This window comes from Haemaphysalis longicornis, unplaced genomic scaffold (genome assembly GCF_048455015.1).
Source record: "Haemaphysalis longicornis isolate Haplotype H1 unplaced genomic scaffold, Haemaphysalis longicornis Haplotype H1 scaffold_2, whole genome shotgun sequence".
In the NCBI taxonomy this organism is placed as follows: Eukaryota; Metazoa; Arthropoda; class Arachnida; order Ixodida; family Ixodidae; genus Haemaphysalis; species Haemaphysalis longicornis.
Genome location: NW_027526295.1, coordinates 168,509,237 through 168,533,750, shown reverse-complemented (window position 1 = coordinate 168,533,750; position 24,514 = coordinate 168,509,237). Strand labels below are relative to the sequence as shown.

Below are 24,514 nucleotides of genomic sequence, written 5' to 3'. Positions count from 1 at the left end.
GCAGCTTTTACATTCAAGTCGTGGCGCTTCTACGGCACAGAGCGCATGCGCATGACTGCATGAGGACGAACAAACGAGGTGCGTACGCTATGACGTGTATTTCTCGTTCCGAGCAGGAGTTTCCACGATACGGTGAACCCTGGAGCTTTTTTGTTGCCATTGTTGGCCAGTCGCCATAAGTGGGTATGCGTGGCTTGACGAACGAGAAGCGGCGAACGCTGGTTTTTCTCTTTTTTTTTGCGAATATTGACCAATAATCTTAAGTTGGTATGCTTAGCTTGACGAATGTGCGCTGGAGGCACGCGCGCATGAGCGCTCGGCATTTCATTGAGATTTTTAACTGCGGATACCACACACTAGCAATTTGTTCAACAGCTTCGGCGGTAGACATTCACGCCAACGAAAAAAAAGTCATACAGCACTCCGTCTAATGACGACGATGGTTGTATGCGGAACTTTCTCGTGGTTGATTCTTTGCTTAGCCAATCCCTTACTGCGAGAATGTGCTACTCTGGAGGTACGCACCACTTTTTCAAAATGTCCTGCAGCAACTCTCGGGTGTGCACTCCCCAGGCCTAACGTTTGCGTTTGGGGTGTACAGCGCGAATCAGTAACGGCTGCTTGGCGTTCGCTTCGGCCAACGCCCACCAAAGTTCGGTAGGCGATTTTTAAGCCTACACTGACTTGGTTGTTTGTTCAAAATTCCATAAAGAAATAAATTTCGAAATGGTGCAATCGGATAGATGCCGGCTTCATAACGCGAGGTACCCAGGTCCAATTGCTGCCGCGGGAAGCGTTTTTTTCTTTCACTTCACGCACCATCATTCATCATCATCGCCAGAGAAAGTTGGGTTTCCTGCAGGACGTATTTCCGCACAACAGCATGAGTGAGGACGCTGAAGCGTCCCTTTAAAGTGAAAGGCGCACTTAGGGATCGCGTTGTGGTATTTGACCTAAAAACGTGTGTTAGTGACGTGTGTTGATGCCTACGTAAGTACCTTGAGCGTGCTAATCACAAAAGGAGGCATTAAAAGAGTAGCCAATCACCTCCCGCAATACGTCTTCTTCCATGATGACAGTGACAGTATGTGCAGATATGGTACTCTAGATATTAAAACAACGGCGTAAAAACTACAAGATGATGATGACACTGGGGGGACATGTCAGGAAATGAAAAGGCATGCCTTCGCAATCACTGTATTTTAAAGAGTGCTTAGGTGTCCTCACAGTTTTTGGGTTAATCGACACGATTTTAGGGGAAATCCCCAAGGTGGAGTAAGTGCCTGCGAAGGAAAGTTTGACATCCACATGAATGCAGCCGTAAGGCTACAAAAAAAAGCTATACAGCTTTCTCAGAAACTTTGCAGTTGAAGAAAAATTCGTCCTAGTCCAGGATTTGAACCCGGGACCACCGCTTAACCGGAGCAGTCACTCTCCAACTGACTTAACGGGTAGGCTAGTCGTCTAGCGTGAGAGCGAATTGATCAAGAACTCGAAGTGATGGGCAGGTGATAATCTACCTGATTTTAGGGGAAATCCCTAAGGTGGAGTAAGTTTCCTGGTGGAGCATGTAAGAGTAAGGCCCTTGAACTCCTCGCAGTTTTTGATAATTTTTTACTTGCTAAATCCACTGCGCGTGCCGGGAACACTGGGAGGTCACCGCGAGGCAGGCACGCACTTACAAGCTCTCTCCATTTTTCTGTATTTTTTCCTGCAACACAGAACTTACGGATTGTACAACAACGCCCCTGTTAAAAAGCAGAATAAAACAATAGATGATCGTATATCACAAACGTCAAACAGACATCACCACATTAACAAACTTATTCCTCGACCGATTTGAGCTAGGAAAAGGATCAAACCAATGCGGATAAAAAATGGGAAAATATCATTGCTAATGCTAAGCTACCAGCCAGACAAGGCAGTTAGACAGGTACGGTAGGCTGTTGCGTTCACTCGCATGCAGCATTTGACTGCGTTTGTGCCGTAAGGCGAAATAGTTTGGTGAAATCAAAATTAAAACAAATCCTAACACCTGGGGTGACGCATGTTAATTCACAATGTTCGCTTGCTGCAGTTTCTAATTTAAAGAAATGGCTGCCCATCTGCTCCTTTCGTTCCAAATGCCGACGAAAGACGATAGTTGACTGGCGCCCGTGCCAAGTAAATGCCACCCTTCACTTTTCCGCTCACCTCTCATGCCGTTCCTCTTCCGTTTCGTTCTTCCCAAGATAACGCGCAAGAGGTTTGCTCAAGTCGATTTAAATTTACCGTGTTCTACTCCTCCAGGCAGGGTGCCTTGATGCCAGCGCGGCCGTACGGCGGAGGCGCGCGTGATTTGAGACGCCCTGCTACAATGTTTAGAGAACCAGGTTACCCTTCTCTACGTGCATTCCAAGCGGAACACGGAACCTATCTGGTGGAACCTTTCTTTACTGTTTCCGTTTGAATTCTTAAAATTCCGCCAGGAGCTATAGCGGCGCGGGCAACAGCAGGCGACGATTTTCTGCAGTTGATGTAGTATTTAATTTCTTTTCACAAAAAACCGCATCCAAAATTTTTTTAATAAAGGTACACGGCAAATATCACTTATGAACTAATTTTCTGCCTCACATTTATAAGGTTTTGTTCTTGTTCAACAATGTTGACAAGTACGAAGATTGCCACCGGACTTAGGCGTTTAGGTTAGGCTGTGACTATATAAGACTATTGCGCAGCTTCTGTTTCATTCTGGCCGGGTGGCTGAATCGAGTCACAGACAGACGCACAGGTAGACAGACATACAGACAGACCAAAATTTCTGCGTGTAAGTAGCCCAAGAGAAAATCGTCTTTAAAAAACACGCATTCCACGAAAGTCACGCCCTACGTTTATTTTATGTTTGCATGTCCGTGAATCGGTGTTTGTTTGGAAAAAGGCTTAGAAAAGCTCCTCCAATTCCATTTTCAAAAGCATTCATGATTTGCGATGTCACAGACCGCCGCGAGGAAAAATGTATGAGGACTGGATGCGTCTACTGAGACTTTTCGAATTTCTGGTGTTCATAATACACTGCTGCTGCTGCTGCTGGGAGCGATATGATTGTATTCACGACGTACTAGTCTACCGTTAATGCCTGCTTTCTTCTGAACTTTAGTGTCCTTTTAAAGCAACGTGTAATATACGCGTTCATAGTGAAAACAACGAGAACACGACAGCGCTCACTGCTGCGCCAGGCATTAAGCACATCCAAGAGGTGATGGGCTGACTGGACAAATAGAAGAGCAAGCTCTGAGTGCTTCAAATGGTATGCTTCGGCAATAAAGCAGCCGAAGTCATCCGCCCCAACATTCCAGCGATTGAGCAGTATAAGTGGGCTGTCCTGGAAGACCTCCTTAAATTAGCTTATCATGCACTTATACAACATAAAAACTCTATCTATGCCTTCGTAAAATTCCTCGGAAAAGGAAGTGCACAGGTTCGCACCTCAGAAAATAAGTACTGACGAACGTTGCACGTACTGGGAATATTTCCCCTGATAAGCCCAAAAATACGCACAAGGTGGGGAACCCAATCACCATTTACATAGCACTTGAGTGCAGATACGGTACAAAGAATTGTTTTATCTGAGTAAGCGATACACACGCAATTGGGGGTAAGTGCTGTGATTTTAGTCCCCGTGCAGCAGTACTTGCAAGTCAGCTACTTGAGCTGTTTCAGTCGCAGTATAACAGCTTTAAGCTAAGGCTTCACCCGGATTTTCTGGGTTAAGAAAGAGAGGATCCGAGCAGGTGCATTCTAGTCAGAAGCATTTTAATTATGCTGGAGTAACTCAGGCCGCAAGCATCACGTCGACTCACTTCCGTCGACTTGTAGCACTCCAGGGAACGTGAAACGAAGAAAACTTCTCGCTTAACAGCGATTTTTTTCAGTGGAGCTGTACATGCCTCCGTTTCCACGTATAGTGGGCACGGGCAAATCTTCTTAGAACAGAAAATTTTAAAACACAAGAGCTATATGTTTAGTGTTCCCTTCTTCAAATGCTCCTGGTGTAACGTTTTGACCGACGTTTTCCCGTACAGCCCGAAGGGCTTCAGGAGCGACATTTTGGCCGTTGCGTCTTTCGCGCCCAAGCCCAGTCACATCACTAGTCGCTCTTTATGCGTGCGCGGGTGGGAGAGGGTGGAGGGGACGAGTGCACACGCAGCCAGGCTTCATGCGCTCAGTGAAGGCATGTTCGCTGTGCTGGTGGGAGAATTCAACCTGGTCGTCTCACTGTTGGATGCGACCTGACGGCCGTCTTTCATAGTCTAGCGGTTTAGGTTGGTTTGTTACACAGATAGTAACATGCCTACGACGCGGGATGGAAACGGAGAGCCCACGCTGTCCGCTAAAATAAAACTCTAGTCTTTGCAAGTTTCGGTCAGCTGATTGTCTACGTAGCATGCTCCACCACAAAACAAATTTGGTTCACACGAAACAAAAGAAATGTGTTTTGTTTCGTGAATTTCTTGGGCTTTACCCAGCTCTTCTGGTCATCCTTCTTGACTTAGTGACAGAGCACGGCATTTTTAGTACAGTTTTGTGTCTACAAACACTTTTGGGCTAGCCAGTTCACACGCGCTACCTGTAATAAAAATGATTAGCTTCGTTGTGTACTTTATTATGACAATCAAGCAAGAACCGCAGGCATTCCTGTGTTTCGCTTAGCTTTAAAGGAGCCATGAAGAGAAAATGCAACTTCGTTTAATTTGAAGGAACTAGGATTCAGTATCTCACTCAGCTCCATTACAGCCACAAAAGATGTTTTTTAACGAAGAAAAAGCAAGAAGTATTTAAAAACCTTCAAATTTTGCGCCAGAGTGAGGCCCCATTACAGACGTCCAGTCATGTGTCGTCGCTACAGGTCAGTTAGGCGGCCGCCAATCGCACAAACAAGGTTCCGTGACGTCATAGAAAAGGTGCGGGAAATTGGCTAGGGGGTCGCACCTGCTTCGCACGTTTTCTTTATTATCTCCGTTATTTGTTCGAAGATTGCGATGATATTGGTATCATTGTTATCGGGACTAAGCAGTCTTTCTATGAAATCCAACTTGTATTTTGTCTTCATGGCTCCGTTAATTGACGTCGCTGATGTAAATCTTTGCTTCGGTGCGTTGGAGTGCCCATTAATGCCCTTTGGTTCAGCCAAAAGTGAAATGAAGTAACAGAAATGTACAAACAACAGACTTTGCCTGCCTGCTAGAATAGAGGCTAAGAACATAAAACATACCAAGTATAAAAACACGGCAAATTGGAGAACGGCAACCGAATGGTAGAATGAACTGTATTCTCTGGCAGCGCAAGTTATGTGGGTCATCAGCCGGGTTACTTTGGAAGGCGCATCATGGTGACAAAATACCCTGCCCCACCCCATTTGAACACGGCAAAGGGGGCACGTCCGTTTTCTGTTTTTCGACACCCTTTAATTTGCGCATTTTATTGCGGAAGCATAGAATGGTTCATTGAGGAAAAAGTCCAGCGTTTGGCGTCCGGTGTCCGGCATCCGTAGCAGCTAAACGACTCCACAATTTCCGATGGGATGCGACACGTTTGAGATATCGAAAAAGGGTAGTGGCCACAGCTTGCGAAAGCAGTGACAGGCCCCTTTGAGTGAAAAAGCAATCCTCTAGAGTAGGTCGTGTGTCGCTGCGAAACGACTCCCAAACATACAGAGAGACCAATATTTTTATCGGGGATGTTGCGGTCACGTCGGTTTTGCAGTTGAAGCATCGGACTCGTCTGCGTAACGCGAATGCAGAACCACCGTTGGGGAGGGTGCCATCGTGAGATGTCGGTTGGTGCGGGTAATTTCATTGTCGAGCAACCACGTCGTCTGTGTAAGCGTGCTCCGGCCGCGCCCACAGTTGCGGAAAACCTGAGCAACGTGGGGTACAATATAGGGGGTGTCGGGTCGTCGCATGGTGGAATGGTAGTTGATAATTCCTGCCTCCGTTGATTACGTCGATGGTGGCGCTCTACATCGGCATCAGTGGGGAGCGTAATTGGTCTCACAGGGATCACGAACTGAGAGCGGTGTAATGAAGTCTCGCTCGTCATTCCATGAGCCTTCTCGTTTCCTGGGTGTCCCTGATGTCCAGGAATCCAGCATACCGTTACCAGTGCCCCAGAGTCCGCACTGAGTGTCTCGCATGTCTGTTTCATAGTGTGGGCGGTGTTTTTGCGCCTCAGTAGAACAATGAGACATTTGAGTGCCTCATAACAGTCAGTCAACATGTGCTCTTGATCGTAGCCCCGTCCAGGATGACAGTATATATGCGCTTGGTCATAGCCGCATTCAGGGTGACAGGAGACAACCTGGCGTGCAAAGTGAAGACTTTCCTTTGTAGCACAAAGTTCAAGTTCTGTACAATGGGGGTAGCCGCCCAGAGAAAGAAGTTGAATGCTCTGGTGGTCGTCTGAATTGGGCACTGCAGCCAGTACCTCTATACAGGACTCGACCCACGAGATCGCGGCCACAGAATTCTCAAGTGTTGAATTTTGCCATGAAGTAGCACTGGTTGCAACCAGTGAGGTCCGTTGTTGGTGCGTGCCTCCAAAGCTGAGTTTTAGAGGCTGCCGGTTGTTGCGGCGTAATAAGCGTGTCCTCCCATGGTGGTATGGGCTTCTGTATAAGCGGCGCGTCCGGCGGTAGAATGTGGCCATCAGCGGTTACTAGTCGGCACCCTTACGGTGTGAATTCGTGGCGATGGGGGACCTCTCTGGGTCCTGCAAGGACTGTTTCTACAAGGGTGGGAAGCCCAGCACAGCGGTACAGCTCAGTGACCTTCGTGTGTCTTGGAAGCCCGTGAGAACACGAAGAGCTGCCCTGTAGAGCGCTCTAGCTGTTCCGTCTCACGAAACGTGAGACAGGAGCATAGGGCCCCGTAGTAGGCTTTGCTCAACAGGATGGCTTGAAATAGTCGGAATGTGATGATTTGGAACACTCCACCGAAGGTATTAAAAATACTGCGTATTGGGCTTATCAGAGGAGTCCATTTCGCTTTATCATGAACCTCGTTTTGGCCCGTTTGGAGGTCGTGCATCCTACTAGCCACGTGCTAGGGGTCAACTACGCAGTTATACCCCTACCAACGACTACCATTTATTTCCAGGTCTGCCCCGCGGACTCCCGGTTGTTACCGGGGCGGCGCTGACCGAAGACATTCTTTACAAGCAGCGATTTTCATTCCAAAGAAAGGGCGCCCAGTCATTCCAATTACCGGAAATACCACTAATAATTCATCTCCGACTGCAATGACACCCCTTCACCCCACGCGCGTGAACTGCTCTACAGGAACCACACCAAACATTCACCCTCTACTCTGTACGTGCATGGTACTGCACGCAGAGCGTACCTCTTACAAGGCAAGCTGCGTCACGTCTTTGCACGATGGACTCTACCCACCCGCAGCCACAGGATAGCAACTGTTCACCTCATTGTGGGACTTCGCTCCAGCCACCCGCGTCCATTTGCCCATGTAATTGTTTCGACTTCTTTGACAACACCCCATACCACCCGCACACACTTAGGCCGGGTCGCCATCCTTGCGTTAACAAAGTTCCTTCCTTAAATATTTAATATTGCAGCTAGTTATATCACCTTTTTAGCCTAAAGAGACACTGCAACACTTTCGATGAGCGCTTTCACTCTTTACTTCGCGTCTGAAACCGCTGCGAAAGCTATAGGCATCCCCAGCACGGAGCGGCACTGCGTGGTTTGCTCGTCGCACCTGATACGCCTTCCATTTCTGCTTTGTTTTTGTGGCTTTTTTTTTCAGCTGCTATCGAAAAGCGTTCATTGCTTCAGCTGTAGGAAAACCTGCCAACAGTCACTACACGGCCTTAGTGACATAATTCGATCCGCCGAAGAACATCAAAGCCGGGAAAGAGAGAAAAATCTTTTGAGAGAGTGTACAAGTTATCTGATGGGCACAGAGCAGTAATTTTTGGGTGAGGTACTTTGCGACCCCCTAATCTAAGTAGCGGGTGTGTTAAGTGAATACGTTTTGCACGCATTTAAGATTTCAAAAAAAGTTTTGAGGAGTGTTGCAGGTCCCTTTAATTCTTTTTAATGTATTCTTACTTTTCTAGTTTTTTTTCCTTTTTTTACGTTTTCTTTACATTTCTCATTTGTTTGCGCTCACGAGCGCGTGCCCACGTGACCCCCTGCTCTTTGGCCGAACGCATTACCCGTGCCCTGATAACGTGATAACCTGATAACCTGATAACGTGATCACGCAGCCGAACGCTTGCGCGCGCGTACGCTACTGTATTACGGGCGCTTTTAGAATTAACACGAGTTTCACGTTCCTCACATCAAATCGATCACTTATTTTCTCGCAGTGTACGCGGGATACCGGTCGCGCTTGACATTTTCAAATGTTTACCGTTTAGAGTATTATAATTACCTGCTGATAACTGACAAGTAAATATGAGCTGATACTCCCTGCTCCGATTTACTGTTAGGAAGGGAAGTACAGCAGTTTAATGTCGAAGTTCGTTTGTGATTCCACTGCTGGCACCCCCGGTACCTTTGACGCCCTCTGAGGTACCACACCAGACTTTTTCTTTCATTTTGGGGATAGAGGGTTTCAAGGTTTCAAGCATGCCATGAATCTGAAACTTTCATTCCTGGTGATGTACATTTTAGAACAGAGGTGCATACTATGACTGGGAGATTCATACTTGGTGCACGCGTGTAGAAGAAAGGTGATGAACAATAAACGGCGAAAAACCGCTTTGAACAAGAAGAGCAGCAGGAGCCGTTATGTACAATATACACAACATAAATATGAATAGTTTCGGGAGTGGATAGCTCTTCCAGGCTTTCCTCGAGTCGTACATTTTCGTTTCCCGAACCGTCATCTTAGCAAGCTGCTTTTGACACTGTTCGAGTCGTCGATTTGTGCCGCAAGCTGTGCCCTCAGCTCCTGCAACTGAGAAAACGTACACACTGCTCTTTCCATGTGACAAGATGTATCGCTGGCTGCTACATGTGGAAATAAACCTACAACTCTGTTCAAGGGCACCTAACTCACGGCAGCCGCTATAACACAATACCACTAAAGAACAAATTGACGCCGCAAACCAAATCGGCGCAAGAACTTGCCATCACTAGACGCTCCAGATGTGCCAGTATAATCACACTCTGGCCTTCTAATAGTCCTCATCCAAGTGACAATTCGCACGGACGCTTCGCTGGTTGCCTATAAATCACTGACCCGAAGCGCATACGCCGGGAGGCCTCCGAAAACCCTCGGAATGACACCGATCCTGGGAATCGCTCTCTCTCGCTGTAGCGGTAGAACGTCTCCGTTCCCAACATCATTTAAGTTCTGATAATGTCGATAAAAATGCTATTCGCTAGTACGCATATTCTCAAAGTCAAAGCCAAATCAGCCCGCTTAAAACGGCGGTGTAATCTTTTTCACTTCTTTCGAAGCTCGACGCTGTTGGGGAAACAAAAGAGCCGCACTATTTCTCGAGCGGCAGCCAGTCATACAGCACTTCTAAGGCAAAGTTCACCTCAAGTTTCATGTCGTCGGCCTTGTACAGGGTGTACATCGAGTAAATAGAGCTTTCAATAGCCCCCCAGTACCACCGTAGTACAACCGGTTATACCGAATGGCAACAGTACAAAAACGGGCCAACCGGCAAAGAGAATTTTGTTCACCCAAAGGTGGACAGAAATTAACGGCAAAAGCTACCTTGCGACCCACCGCCAGGGGGACGGGCCTGGGGGGACCCTCTCTTGACCCCTAGGAAGAAGCCGGATGAGGTGGGTTGCTGGGAACGGGAACTTGGGCATCGGGATGGGTTACGGGAAAAAGGATGTGTACACTGATTCATGAAGTTTTCGTCACATTGGCGATAGAAACTTGCGCGAAATGACACGCGCAGCCTTTACACAGTACCTCGGGCTCCCGCCACGCTGCGGCTGGCCCGGAGGCAGTGACGGCCCCCTTAGCAGCGCCCGCGTAGCGTAGCGCCCGATCTTGCAGCACACCAAGTTCTCCCATAGGGAAATGCAGACGTTTTGTGACCAGAACAGAATTGGAAGACCCATGTAAAGTTTTGATTTAATAGCTTCGTGTTAGGAGTTAGCAGTTCCGTTGAAACGGTTCGGCGCTGTAGGTGGGTAGTGCGGCACGCGAGTGCGGCCAGCGGGGAAACTACCGGTTGCACGATGGTGCCGCAGCCTGACATACTGCAGTCCCGGCCAGGTCACCGTCAGATGCAGCACGTTGGCGTCTTGTACAGCTGATTCGCGAAATGGTTGGGTGGAGCTGCATGGGCCTCGGTACTTTGATGATTAGGTATCAGTCCGCCGCGTATGACTACACTGGCAACATCGTGCAGCCGAGATGCAGATTCGCCATTAAATCTACATGTAATTTGGCACATCCGAGTTCCTTAAAAACTACCTCAGTAGTGTAAAATATTACTTCACCTCTGGGTTTTTTTTCTGAACACTGTTCGCTAGTGTCAGATATACCACTCGTCTTAGTAGTCTTGGGAAAGACGAGGAAAAACGAGGTGGGAAAAAATGAGGAGGGAAAGAACGGGGAATAAGAGGTGACCTGCTATCTTGAAGTATGTTCATGGCGTCTCACACTGGTTAAAAAAAAAGTCGCCGGGAAACATGACATCCCTGTAGTTTTTACGGCAGCATTAAAACTTGGTGTCACGTGTAGGGCTGTCGACCCAAAAACAGAAAGCGGTGCGTCCAAAACAACATTAAAGTCAGACACACGCGCAAATATGTCAGTTGTGTGCGAGATGTCGTCTATAAGATCTTGCTATATTGCAGTCGTTATTACATCGGCCAAACAGGCCGATGTATCGAAGAAAGACCAAGAGAACACAGGTATGCGTGCCAGCTGCAGGTAGCTGCCGCAGGGAATTCGGCCGCGCACTGTGCGAGGTGCAAATGCGAAGCCCAGTTCGATAAAACCGCCATTTTGTTAAGATCAAAAAATGCCCTCAGACGAGAGATCTTCGAGGTGTTTGCAGTGTTGTCCGGGCCCGAGGGACCATGTGTCAGCTCCCCTTCTATTACAGTTACCAAGCCTGAAATGATATTTTGGGAGCAAACATTGTGAACCCGCACGTGCCACCGCTAAATGTTTATTCCTACTCATCGTCACTTCCCCTCCCTTCTTTGGCATCTCGTAAGTTTTTTCCATTACATTTTGTTTGATTTTCTTGTATATAAGTGTTGCATTTCAATTTCAATAAACAGTTATCAGTGCTCAGTCTATAAGTAAACTGTATGTCCTTTTTAGTCCATCGTGTGTTTTAACCAGCGCAGTCGAACCAACGATGTATAAGCAACTAGCCCGCCACCAGACGTTACTCAAGCTTAGTCTCGAAAGTTGTTGCCAATGCGTACTTCTTGTTCATCGTATTTTGAAACGCCAAAAAAACCTTTCTAAGACGCTACACGGTCCTCAAGAGATTACAAAGGCTTCGAAAAGCGACGCTAGATCGAAGAACAATTTCATAATAGTGACGTCTCATAAGCAACGCCGCAACGTTGATGCCCAAAATCCCCAAGATCGCAGGTACAAAGACAAGCAGATTTATTTTCTTTCCCACAGATACAGTCAATATTGCGATTGTACATTCAACGCCCAGTAACAGTAGCGATTGTATAGAAATAACAAATATTATATCGCACTAATTGCAATGTGTGAACAAAAAGTACGGCGTAATGCCACTAATGGCAATCCTTTGACGACACCCTAATGCTGTCGTGTTGCTAAAGCTGAGCATACGTGATTTCTGCTATTCGACCCAGCGGGGAACCTCATTGGCTGGCATCATGGCCAAACACTATTTATGTACGCTGTTCGATATTTAGTGCATAGGCGTTTCAGAAGCTCAGGGTTAGCTTCGGAGTCTTCCGGAACAGAGCTGGACTTGGCATCACCCATAATTTTGGAGAGAACTTTAAACGCTTTTTTAGTCAGCCTCCTCTGAGCCTCTCTGCCAAGCACAGCAGAAAGCTTCTTGGCGGTCACCTTGATGACGTGTTTGGTTTTCTTTGCGTATTTCTTGACCACTTTTTTTGCCTTCCCACCTATTTTTTGGGCGACCTTCTTGGCGTTCTTCCATAACCCACCTATGAAGTATTCGTCCGTCTGAAAAAAAAAATGGGGGGGTTGAAAAAGAACCCCAGGCCATCTCCCCTACGTGAAACCTGGGAAGGGGCGAAGCATGCAATGTATAAGTCTATTCAAAGATTGTAAGTCTCTCTTTTGCCACAGGCGAGCGTTAATTGGGCGCCGGAGAAGCGCTTGTGGGAGGAGAAATTGCGCACTTGCTGAGGCTGTGGCGCCCTCTCTTTACGCTGAACCTGATTTAAACAATTAAATGAGAAGCAGACTGGCCGCAAGTTGTCTTCGTGTCACACGCCGCAGCATGCGTTCTAGCGCGAGGTGTTGGAGAACGAGTGTCACTGCAAGTTCTTTTAGTACGCGTTTTTGCCCATGGAGATGAAATGTTAAGCGCGAGGCTTGGGAAAACGAGTGTCCCTGTGTTGCAGTACGGGACTACATAAGACGACAAGAGACGCCGACATCCCGAGCCCTTAAGGTGCTTCGCCCCTAAAAGGAACCAATCTGAGCGAGAACTCAGTCCGTTACTGCCAAATGTTTCAGTTCAGTCTTCTACTTAATTTTTTTACTGTGCGCTTATGTAATGTGTTCTTTTTATGATTGATTGATTGATTGATTGATTGATTGATTGATTGATTGATTGATTGATTGATTGATTGATTGATTGATTGATTGATTGATTGATTGATTGATTGATCGATTGATTGATTGATTGATTGATTGATTGATTGATTGATTGATTGATTGATTGATTGATTGTAAGGATTAACTCGCCGACGCAACGCAGACGATGAGGCGCACCGTAGTGGAGGGCTACGGATTAGTTTTGACCACCTAGGAATCTTTAACATGCGCCAAAATTTCGAACACACAGGCGTTTTTGCTTTTCGCCTTCCTCAGTAAAGCGGCCACCGCGGCAGGGAATCCAACCCGCGTCCTCGTGCTTAGCAGCACAACGCCCTAGCCAGTGGGCCACAACAGCGGGTGTGTTCTTTTTATGAAGCGAAATTAAACTACGCGGTGTTTTACGAAGGAACTGATTTTGTATTAAAGTAGACGGGGTCCGCTGGCTCATTTAATTTGGTTTTCAAATGCAATGCCGCTTTCTTTGAAGGCTTGGCTGTATACAGGCGCGTATCTAACCCCTTTATTTACATCCAGGCGCCAGTGGGGTCGAACAGGTTTCAAATAAATTCTACGAGTAAATGGCAACAGCCGAAGCCCACGGAGAAGTCAAAACCCCAATACCAAAAGATGGGCGGTATGCGCGAAAAATGGAACAAGCATTACGCGGGTTACAGTAAGCGATCAGTCCTGAGATGTATGATACCCGGTGTCAACGTTTTGCAAACCATGGTTAACCCTCGGAAGCTTCTGCAGCTTTTCAATGGGTATCATACGGTGCCTAGCCGCCGGAAATGAGTAAAGATATGCCATCGTGGGAATCGACTATGAGGATTTTTGTAGCCAGCCATGGCTTTGAGGACCAACATAGCTCTAACTTCACGAACATTCAATTTGTTCCGCACCCGTCGAACATTTTAAAAGCGCGACGACAAGGCATCTCAGAAGCCTGGGCTCTGCCCACCTTATTTCTGCCCCCGACTGGACTGCACAACAAAAAACACAGCTTACTTAAGCTCTGTGCTTCTAGTACTGTATACAGGGTGTTGGATTGATAAATGAACGTCATTAAAGTTTTTTTCCCGGTTGAACCGCTGCTCCGTTCACGCTCACGATTCACACCAAGGTCGCATTTCGAGGTAAATTTTGTTTCACACCGGGAACAGTGACGGTGTTTACTTGTTTATTCAAAAAAGAAACAAAAGCGATTGTTGCCCACGGGGAAACGGCGGCTAATCGGACATGCAAGCTAATCTTGAAACGAGCGCCACCTGAGGAGTGCAGAACGAAACGGGCGATGGTGGTTCACGGTAGAAATGAGCCAAATGAGGCCGCAGACGATCAGAAAACCTTATTTGTCACTAGTTTATGATGACGACAAGTAGGTGCATAAGAGGTCATACAAATCATAATAAATATTCCAAGGGTTTATCGTTCTCAATACCAACAAGCGTTGGATTTTTTTTATCGGCTTGCGCATCGTCTTTCGCCTGCTGTGCCAGATTACCCAGCTTTCAGGTATCGGGCTCACGGCTCTTAAATTGCTCTCTTCTTATCTTTTGTGTACGTCTGTGTCTGTGCTCATGACGTGCCTAAATGAGATTGCCCGCTGCAGACGGAAAGGCAGCCCATTCATCTGCAATGAATGACCGCAGAACGGCACATCCCGAACACAGGCACGCACGCACAGAATAATAAATGTAAAAAGAGAACAAACCAGCAAACGTGGACAAAGAATCGTAAGCCCAATTTCGGAACGCTGGATAATCTGGCACAGCAGATGACAGACGATCCTAACGCCGATGAAAAAAAAACAAAAAAACCCTGTTTATTGGTATTGGCAACGATGAACCATGGGATTTCTTATTATGATTCGTATAAATTCTTACGCATCTATTGCACATCATCGAAAGCTAGGAATGAAAATGGTTTTATGATCATCTACGGCCTCATTTGGCTCTTTCCTACCCATAAGCGCCATTACGCGTTTCGTTCTGCACACTCTAGGTGGCGGCGTCGTTCCAAGACATCCCAATTTGCAGACAATTTTGTATAGCCAAAAATCGCTTTTATTTATTTTACGCAGGTCTTATCGCGAACAAAACACATCACAAAATGAGACCTTCGTTTGAAGTTTGAGCGTGTACTGAGCAGGGGTTCGCTCAGAAAACAATTTTAAAGACCTTCATTTATCGATGTAACACCCTGTAACACCCTGTTCACGTTTGTCTCGTCTACTCTGTTTATTCGTCCGTGGTTTTTTGTTGCACTTCAAATCATGGCAACAATTCACCAACTAACCCAGCAAGAAGTTCTTTTCAGCTACAACCTGCATATGTTCCGCCGACATTTGGCTTGCCACATTTGTTCCTCTGCATGCAATACACTTCAGTGATCGACACATTTTCAAAGTTTTTATGTGTACAACCTCTGATAACGGGCTTTTCGTATGAGGCTCGAAGATAGTTTGTAGCATCCTTGCTTTGTTAATATTAGCTGCTTCTGAAGTTAATGTGCATAGCTATGTGGCTTTATAAACCCTAAAACAGGGAAATACGGTGCGCACCATACAGTTCATGGTTTTTTTCTGCCAGTTTAAACGCATGTTCTGCAGGAGAGGTGTGCATTCAAGTCAACGACGCTGGCCTGTTTGGCGATGTATGCTTTGACGAAACACTCCCAGGTATTTATGGCGACGTCTGATGTATGATGAGCACTTAGCCGACACATGCTGTTCTTCAACAAATAATATGCACTATGTGTATTTAGCTAAAATAAATAAACGACGTTATTAATATTATAGCATCAACCTACATCGAACACCAGTGGGGCGTCATTTACGTTGCACAGGGAGGAGGTTCCGTTTTTTAAACAATCGAGTTCCTTAATTCATCCAAACACGCTACTCCCTCGCTCACTTACTCCCTCCCTCCCTCACTCACTCACTCACTCACTCACTAACTCACTCACTCACTCACTCACTCACTCACTCACTCACTCACTCACTCACTCACTCACTCACTCACTCACTCACTCACTCACTCACTCACTCACTCACTCACTCACTCACTCACTCACTCACTCACTCACTCACTCCCCTACTCACTAACAGCTGCTATCGGCATTTTCCTGATTTCTTACCTTGCTTCTTCGCTCATCGTCTAAATCAAGGTCGTCTGCTGCTTCGCACAAGATCTTCACCAATTGAAGTGCCTCCTCATCAGAGAGTTTGTCATTCACTCCAACTTCCTCGTCATTATTTCTCAGCAGATCAGGAAGGCCGTACGCCGAAGCTGAAATTAATCAGTAATAGTGAAATGCAAACTTTATTCGTGTCATGGCAAGCGAGGCGAAAATCCGGCATGCCAGTAATGACGTGAAAGTGATTTTATTTGCCAGTATCCAGTGCGACGATATGCAGGCCACAGACGAAAACATTTTAAGAAGATAACTGCTTATAATGACATGTGGACGCGATCCATAATTAATGCCATGATCCCTGACGATCGTGATGAAGATGCACCTCACCAGAGAGTTGTTCTTTAATATGGGTGGTCATCGGTCTTCAATGTAGATTGGTCAATATTGCCAGTGCGTCAGTGTAATAAGCATGGCAATGGCACGGAACACCAGGTTGGGAATGAATGTTAAGGCCTGCGTCGTGATAGCGCAATTATACTGGTGGCTCTGCCGGCATCGCGGTAACTCCCAGTACCACTCTCGTTACAAGATGGGAGGCAGGGGGGGGGGGGTGGCTCTCGCAGACTGGACACCGTAGGGGTTTAGCTTTAATGATCGAGCTTAACGCGGGCAAACAAAATTGTGTTTCAATATCGAGTCACCTTCCCAAAATACTAGCGGACGTAACGGTATTCTACGGCTGAGGAATCTGCGTCAGAGTCACTCTCCCTCGACTGCACTGGCCCAACCTCTATTAAGGCATAGTTGATCCCTCTCATTACTAAAAAGGCACAAGGATAACCTAAATATTATTGTACTAATATGGACGCCAGGTCCCGCAGGGCTCGACGGAAACGAGCGAGCGCACGCTACAGCCCGAGCAAGCAGCCTCCGGGCACCGCACCAGTAGCTCCGTCACCCAGAGCCTACCCACCAGCAGTACCGTGCACTTCCGCAACACCACCGCCTTGCCAGATGTGCCTACCCACCCCCGTACCAGAAGCTCACCCCTGAGGAGGCTGTAGCCTGGCGGCAACTGCAGACCAACCCATACCCCCCCTTAGCTTCCTGCACATCATACACGCCACAATATATCCACCAACATGCCCACACTGCCGCGAACATGCAACGCTGTACCACATCACGTGGGCTTGCCAGAACACACCAGCAGCCCCCATTATTCGCACCCCCACCCTCGAGCAGTGGGAGGCCGCGCTATGCAGTTCGGACCGTGAGGACAAGCGACAGTTGATGGACCGGACCCACAGGACTGCAGCCGCCGTAGGGGGCCTGGACTGAGGGATTCTCCCGGTTTCAAGCGCGAACCTCTTGAATAAATGTTTCACCACCACCACGACCACCACCACCACCACCACCACTACCAAAGTCTCACTCCGCCGAGAAGGAAAATTGGTTTGGTCGAACGTGGCCTTATTGGGTTTTGTCGAACTTGGCCTACACAAGGACGCTTCGTTGATCAGCTTCGGTTTATCTTGTTTCTTCATAAGGTTTCAATTCATATGGCTCTATGATATATGATTTATTGTCTAATTGGTCATTTAATTTTTCTATCTAGACATACGGAGTCTACTTACTGTGTCAAGTTTCGTGTCCTGAAAAGAGTCCTGCGAATAGTTTATGCTACAGCAGTGTACGCCGCAGCGGCGTTCAGGTCCGAAATTTTGTATTTCCCTGTACTGCCGGATGCAAACACCAACTCTGGTAACGATGCCTGACCACTTGAACCTGGGAGAACTCAACCTGGGATAACTCAAAATTTGAAGCTCTTAGCTAGAATGAAACTACATTAAAAACTAGTTTGACGTTCTTGCGTTAGTTGCACAGCAGACGCGAGACATTCCAGATAAACTGAGACTAAGCTTCCACTCCATAGTCAAACAATTGATTAAGTGGGTTAAACTTCATCATGTTTATACTAATAATTAAATTCAATTCAGTTTATTTCTTGAGAATCTAGATCGATTTGTAAAGAAAAAGCTGTAAGGGCAGCTAGACTGGGCCCCAGGAACAGTTGCATGGCGTGGAACATATTGTTTAAACATACAGGGTCGAAATAGTGGAATAAACATAAATACTACACGAATGACAAATTTCCTTCAGGGCAAGTTTCACCATTTCATTTACTTAGAATGTACTGCAAGAGGAACCCCGTTATATTTTATCCGCAACAGCAACATTACTTATGGAGTACATTGCAGATATAAATATCCCCACACCCACATAATAAAAAGTTACGATTACAAAGCTGAAAACTGGAAAATGGAAGGCTCATGCAACAATTCCAAAATTTGATGAGAATAACGTGTTTTTCCAGGACACAATCCTTGAACTCCGCGAGTTCTTGTCAAGAGAAACTTTGGTTCCATAAGTGCACTTAGTGCAGTCTATTTGGTTAGCTTACCTGTTAGAGCGACAAATCCCAAGATGCAAGCAGCGATTGCAATCCTTCCCATAGCGCTTCCACCTGTATACGAAACAACGTTCTTGAGATGGGGAGTTTATGTTATAACGCGACAGTAGTAGACATCAGCAGATATCGCCACTGCTGCTTATCTTGCCATGCGGTCGATTTCACAAATGTTTCGTATAAAGCACGGCTGATTTGGAAAGTTTAAAACTATTATGTGGTACAGTTCTTTCTCGATCTGAACTGTGCACCGTTTGAAAAAAAGTGAGAAAAACAAAAGTGGCTGCAAATAAACGTAAATAAAATCAACCAATGACCAGTTCCACAAAGTCTTCTTTAACTCGTGATTTGTAGTAGCATGCAGGCCGAATGGCCGATTCAACACGGGACATTTTTGAGGAACATACAAGCACTTGTGAAAAGAGTGCAGCGAAAGGGTGAGAGGGAGGAAATGTGGAGCAGAGGTTGAGAATGAAGAGTAGGGAATGTATTGAAGGGAAGGAGTGTGGCAGAGGTAGTGTAAACAAGTGACTAGAGAAGAGAGGGCGGCGGGGTGTCGAGGGGGATGAGTGAGGAGGAAAGGAAGGTGTAGTGGTGCGAGGTGAGTCTGCGTGAAAAGAGCGAGTGGGGAAAGGGTGTGATAGCGGACGGGAGGAAAGAAAATGGGAGTGGTGGAAGAGGGAGGGATAATTTCAAAATATACAAAACTTATGGTGTTTTTACTCGCCCAAACTACTCCTAGGAAATCAGGCGGCCGAAAAATTCAGACAACCTAGGGGCTGACCTCTTACACTGCCTCCGCTACAAGACACCGCTACCAGGCAGGGCGGCAGAATAGTTTCCGTCTCCCAACGCTAATTTCAGCCCAATAAGATACGCGTACAATTTTATTTCCCGATTGCTTCACTCATGAATTATGAAGCGTTCAATATTTCCTGCCTTAATAATGCTAACGGAGTATATTCCGCATTGAGCGGATTGGAGTTCCCCCAGTGTTGCCGTTCGTAGCAGCGAAATGCCTCCAAAAATGGCAGACGGACAATGATTAAAGGGATCAAGTTGAGTGGAAAAAAATTACTCAAATTTAGGCTTTGATTGGAAGTGAGCACAGGACAACTGGCTACGAGTCTAGCACATATCCCTCCCCCCCTCAGTTCCACCACATCCTCCTAGCTCACTAACGAATGACGTAGTACTTCCGTTATGGACTTGAACTATAAAAAATCCGACATCCGGGTTACGCAGCCTGAAATACAATTTGTTCTTATTACGGGAACGACACATTACGGCAACCACACGTTGGTAATCAACTCTCGTCAGCAGTTAAAAAACCGAGAGAGGTCCATCATGAAAAGATTACGTGGACTGCACCGCTAAGTTGGCGCTCGGCTGCTGTGAGTCGAGACTCACTAATGACCGCGGCTGGCTGTGAAGAAGACGCAAACATGAATTGGTGTCTTGCCAAAGCAACTAACCATTCGAGGCTCACAACAGCTCTAGAGATCCTTAGCGGACACCTAGCAGGGACCTGCTAAAAAACGACTTCGGCTTCCCACCTCCCCTAATGTTCTCGAGGACCCACATCGACATTTACGGCGCCAAGCATTGACATAAACATAAAGCCCCTGTGTCAACGACAGAACCTAATACGAAATGATCTTAGCGCAGTAATAGAATATATTTAATCACAGATGAATACCGTGTCCCCATCCGTGGTAAGCTGATTTCACTTATGAGAAGCCCAATAGAAAAAAATGTAAACTTTTGGAGAACGCTGCGCTGCGGAGCACGAGGTCGCGGGTTCGATTCCCGGCTGCGGCGGCCACTTTTCTTATGAGGCGAAAAGCATAAACGCCCGTGTGTACGAGATATCGGCGCACGTTAACGATCACCAGGTGCTCAAAATTAATCCGGAGCCCTCCACAACGGCGCGCCTCATCGCCTGCGTTGCGTCGGCGCGTTAAACCCTACAATCAATCAAAACTTTTGAAGAAGCTGTACTGCAAAAACAGAGAGATTGCTTACCTTGACCTTTTAACGGAAGAATATGAAAGCGTAGGTACAATCGAAACTTCTATCACGCTTAGCAAATTCGAAATTCGCATTGTTTTCAGACTTGCAAGAACTTTTTTGCAATGGAATCGTAACAATAGCCGCGGAAGAACACACAGGGTTCTTGAACAAAAAGAAATAAGCAGTGAAGAGCAGTAGCCCCCTGAACAAAAGTAGTGATTTTGTGGCACCTCTGGAAGAAGCTGTTCAGGAAGCTCAAGACAACGAAGAAGCAGCTTCCATCAAACGAGGGAATAAATAATCAATAAACAAAGTGAATGGCGCCATTTTTGCTTTCACCGACATGAATTGGCAATAGCTTTTACCCCACCAGACGCTTTGAACGATAAATCTCCAATAAAGATGAGAAGTCATCAAAATAAAGGTAATGCATGGGGGGCACACTGAAGAGTGGCCTAGTTCCCACGGCTTTTGTGGGGCAAAAAACTTCTGGTGCGCAGTGAAGAGCGCTATGGAGACCAGCACGTTTTTATAAAGGTAAACAAATAACCTCGTCAGACGCAAGTAGTCATCGACCAAATCTCAGACTTGCCCACGGAGCCGTCATGTATATGTCGCCATCACAGTCACTCAGGTTAGTATGAGACTTTCGTGACAAAGACAAAACGTGGAGAAAATCTGAAGGCCCCGATTCCCAAAGTGGAACTGAAAAGACCAATGAAATGAAGGCACAACAAGCAAGACTATGCTGAAGCCCATGGCCAACTTCAAACTGATAGAAAAAAGAAGGTTAAACGGGAAGGCTAGACGAATGACAGGCATTACATAACTCGTAAGAGCCAACCAGTACCTGAATTCACCCAAGGCCTGACACTCGAACCGATGCCCATTATCCACGAAGGAATGTGGCTCAAAGCAACTGCTTACACTGGTCCGATTACGCAGAGCGTGCATGTCACCTTCACTGGACGCAACGATGGAAGTAGAACTGTGGACTACATGAGGTGATTAACAAAGACATGACACCGGCTGTGGTCGTAATGAAATGCTTGTAAGACATTCAATACAGTGTTCTTGTTGTTGTCACAACGCAGGCCAGTCGCTGGATGACTGCTGAAAACCATAACTTTTCAACTCAGCCAGCACTTTCCCCTGTGTGTCGTGTGGGCAGGATCTATTTGAAACTATTACAAAAGAATAGGAAATAGCTATTAGCATCTTCCTCCTAATATCAGCATAATTATTTTACGACACGAGCATCAGCCCACCGTTAAAAATATCCTTAATGTCTCGCGACGCGCCCTTCGATGTTTTAATTTGGTACCGTATTCGTGTTGAAAGAACCTTTAAAGGAGCCATGAAGAAAAAACACGCTTGTGTTATTCGAAATATTTCGTGTTTTATAGTGCCCCCAGTGCTTGTCCGAATGCCAACGATGCTTTATTAACTGAGAAATTATTTATTTGGGTTAAAATTTTGATTTTTCCGCTAAATGTGTGTATTCGTAGTCTGCAATGACATCGCAGGGCCTTGTTTACCATTAGTGAACCTAGATCGCGCCACCACACCGCGGCAAGCCGTTTTCTGCCCTTAGATATTTGGGAAAGTCTTTGTACCTGGCTTGTTTTCTTCACGGAGACATTCATTTCCTGAAACGTGGTGCTCGCTCGACAATTACGGTCACGTAAGACATCGTCGTTTGCGTCAATCGGCCAATGTCGGCTGAAGCAACCCCAAAGCCCCGCAGTTCTGTGCAGCTAAACCAAGCATAGTGCGCGCAGTACCAACAGCAGTACGCATCGGTTCTTCTATGTTTACGTGTGCTTGTGCTTTCGTAACGTCGACTTTTTGTCCCACCGTTCTTAGGGTTTTAAAAAGAATGTGCCCTAAATTAAAGCGCAAATAGTTCGTTCGGCATGCTTAAAAGCTATGCCTAATTTGCCTTTGCTTTTGCCGCCCTCCGCCAATTGCCCAGCTGTCTGGTGTGACGTCATAGGTTCTGTTGCTGGAAATTAGCTAGTGGGTCACATGGCCATTCGCGTTTTTCCTAATTATGTAGCTTATTTGAGGGAAGTTCACGTTAAAAGTGGGTCAGTATGATTCTAACGAGACAATCTTCTGATTGAACCAAACTTGTGTTTTCTCTTTATGGCTCCTTTAAGTTCAAGAAGGGACAGCCGCAAAATAAGGGTGTATGACACAGATTACAAAGCTTGGATCTGAAGATATGGCATAGTATAAAAAGTACTTGAATCCAGTACATCACCTCGTCAGCCCTGCTGGCGGTTGCAGATGTCCTGATCCCTTTGATACCGATGTACTGCGCCCTTCGGAGGGGTACTCCCTTTTAAAAGGAGAAACATTACAGTGGTGCTGCATTTTCCTTGTGCAATGACAATCAGAGGCCTATCAATGAGGAACTAGCTGGAAATAGGTACAGAAAAAGCATGTCGGTCATATTGCCAATATTGTGAAAATTATCTGGTACGTTGAAGAACAAAGGACAGCGTTAATTATTCAGGCATGTTCAACATTTTCGGTCATCACAGAGGCCTGCTCTTTCATTCATGATTCATTGCCAGGCCATGTCAATCCCATGGCAGCGAACAGCTGTTTTCAATATAACACTAATGACCTCACTAAAAAAACAAGTCCTTTGTCACTTTATGCAAAGTTTATGCATTATGCGTTTCGTCATTTTGTGGTTTTTGTGAAAATCGAGTAACTGTCCAGTTTCGCTTGCCTTAATCTCTGGTATGGTACCAGAAAACCAAAAAGAATTGACCATGTTATAATTTATGAGTGCCAGGACTTACTTTGGCTCTGCTTTTCTTGTCGACCTCTCTCACCAGAGGAAGTTGTGGCGAAAGTAAAATATAAAGCGTTCATTTTTATGGTAGCTTGGGTATAAATAGAACTGAAAGTAACTGTAGGCTTATCGAAATCATGTAGGCTCAATAATGTGCCCACTCCGTGCCCCCAACGGACAAGGCAGTCGCGGCCTATTAATATAACAAACCATTGAGCATGATGATTGTTGTGTTTTAATGACACCACACTACATATCTTAGGGGAAATATCGCCGATAAGGGGAAGAAATCGAGCATAATAATTTATGCTTTATTAATGACGGCACACCTATATAATACAGGAGTATGTTACAGCAGTGTGCTCAATTTTATATTCTGCTCTTCGGACATTGCATCTGCAGTGTCCTGGGGTGTCGCTCTTTATGCTCACGGTACGGATTTCAACAGCAAACTTGTACGTGCAGAAGCCAAGAGTAGCACGCATTCCGAATAGAGTGTTATGTTTTCATAGTTGGTATAGCTTATTTAAAGAGTGAGACAAAGAAGCAACAATGACGAACAAAAAGGACACACAAGGACGGGCGCTGTGTCGTCGTGCGTCCTTCCTGGCCGTCGTCTTTGGCTGCGCCATCCTAATTGCAATTATAATTGTGGTCATTTCTATTTCCATATGTATAATACAGCAGATAACGCTCACAACATCGGCAATTCGTGCAAGTTGTCAAAAAGCAATTATACAGGTTATCAAATAGGTTCCGGTTCCGCCCGCAAAAGTTGGTGCTTGCTCTGCGTATGCATGCATCCGTGATAGTGTCGTGGTGCCAGGCTGGAGTTTCCGCTAATCAGGAAAGGTGACAGATTATGACCTCGTACAATGTAATAATTGCGTCGTGCGCAACTTCAAAATTTCGGACAACAAATATTGACCTCCTTCTGCGCGACTTTGTGCTCGCTGATGTCAACGAGAAAACAGCTCATTCCCATGCGTCCTCTTTGGTCAAAGGTTATTCCTCTTCAGGCACTAGCGCTGGGTAGAGGATTTTCGAAGCAGCTGTTACTAGCGAGTTCCGTAACTAGATGACATTTAAGACATAGAAGGTATCGTGCACTGTAAGATTGACATTGCGTTATCGTTGACTCAGCTCGAAGAGCCACTACAAAGGAGTCGGCGCAGCACTTCAGGTCACTTTACGCGCTGTTACAGTCACTTGCCTGCTGCTTTATAATCCTCATGCCAGTATTACATTACGTCTACGACGTTTGTTGAGGAAGATATGGGGCACTAAGAAGATATCTGGTCCTGGAAGTTATCGAAGATT

General features: G+C 46.2%; 1 protein-coding gene across 1 annotated transcript; it reads right to left on the bottom strand.

Annotated features, from left to right (window-relative positions):
* Positions 1-11,756: 11,756 nt before the first annotated feature.
* LOC144167499 (uncharacterized) lies at positions 11,757-22,702 on the bottom strand. Its single transcript, XM_077696751.1, has 4 exons — positions 22,652-22,702; positions 18,367-18,429; positions 15,906-16,057; positions 11,757-12,164 (listed from the first exon to the last, which is right to left on the bottom strand). Exons 2-4 carry the CDS (start codon positions 18,416-18,418, stop codon positions 11,844-11,846), a joined length of 525 nt encoding a protein of 174 aa, XP_077552877.1. The 5' UTR covers positions 18,419-18,429; positions 22,652-22,702; the 3' UTR covers positions 11,757-11,843.
* Positions 22,703-24,514: the final 1,812 nt, after the last annotated feature.

What these genes read in the sequence shown, in the direction of transcription:
- LOC144167499 (XM_077696751.1), bottom strand. Translation starts at nt 18,418, where the DNA reads ATGGGAAGGATTGCAATCGCTGCTTGCATCTTGGGATTTGTCGCTCTA. An exon ending in GGGATTTGTCGCTCTAACAG is followed by an intron (nt 16,058 to 18,366) that starts GTAAGCTAACCA and finishes GATTAATTTCAG; the next exon opens with CTTCGGCGTACGGCCTTCCT. An exon ending in ACGATGAGCGAAGAAGCAAG is followed by an intron (nt 12,165 to 15,905) that starts GTAAGAAATCAG and finishes TTTTTTTTTCAG; the next exon opens with ACGGACGAATACTTCATAGG.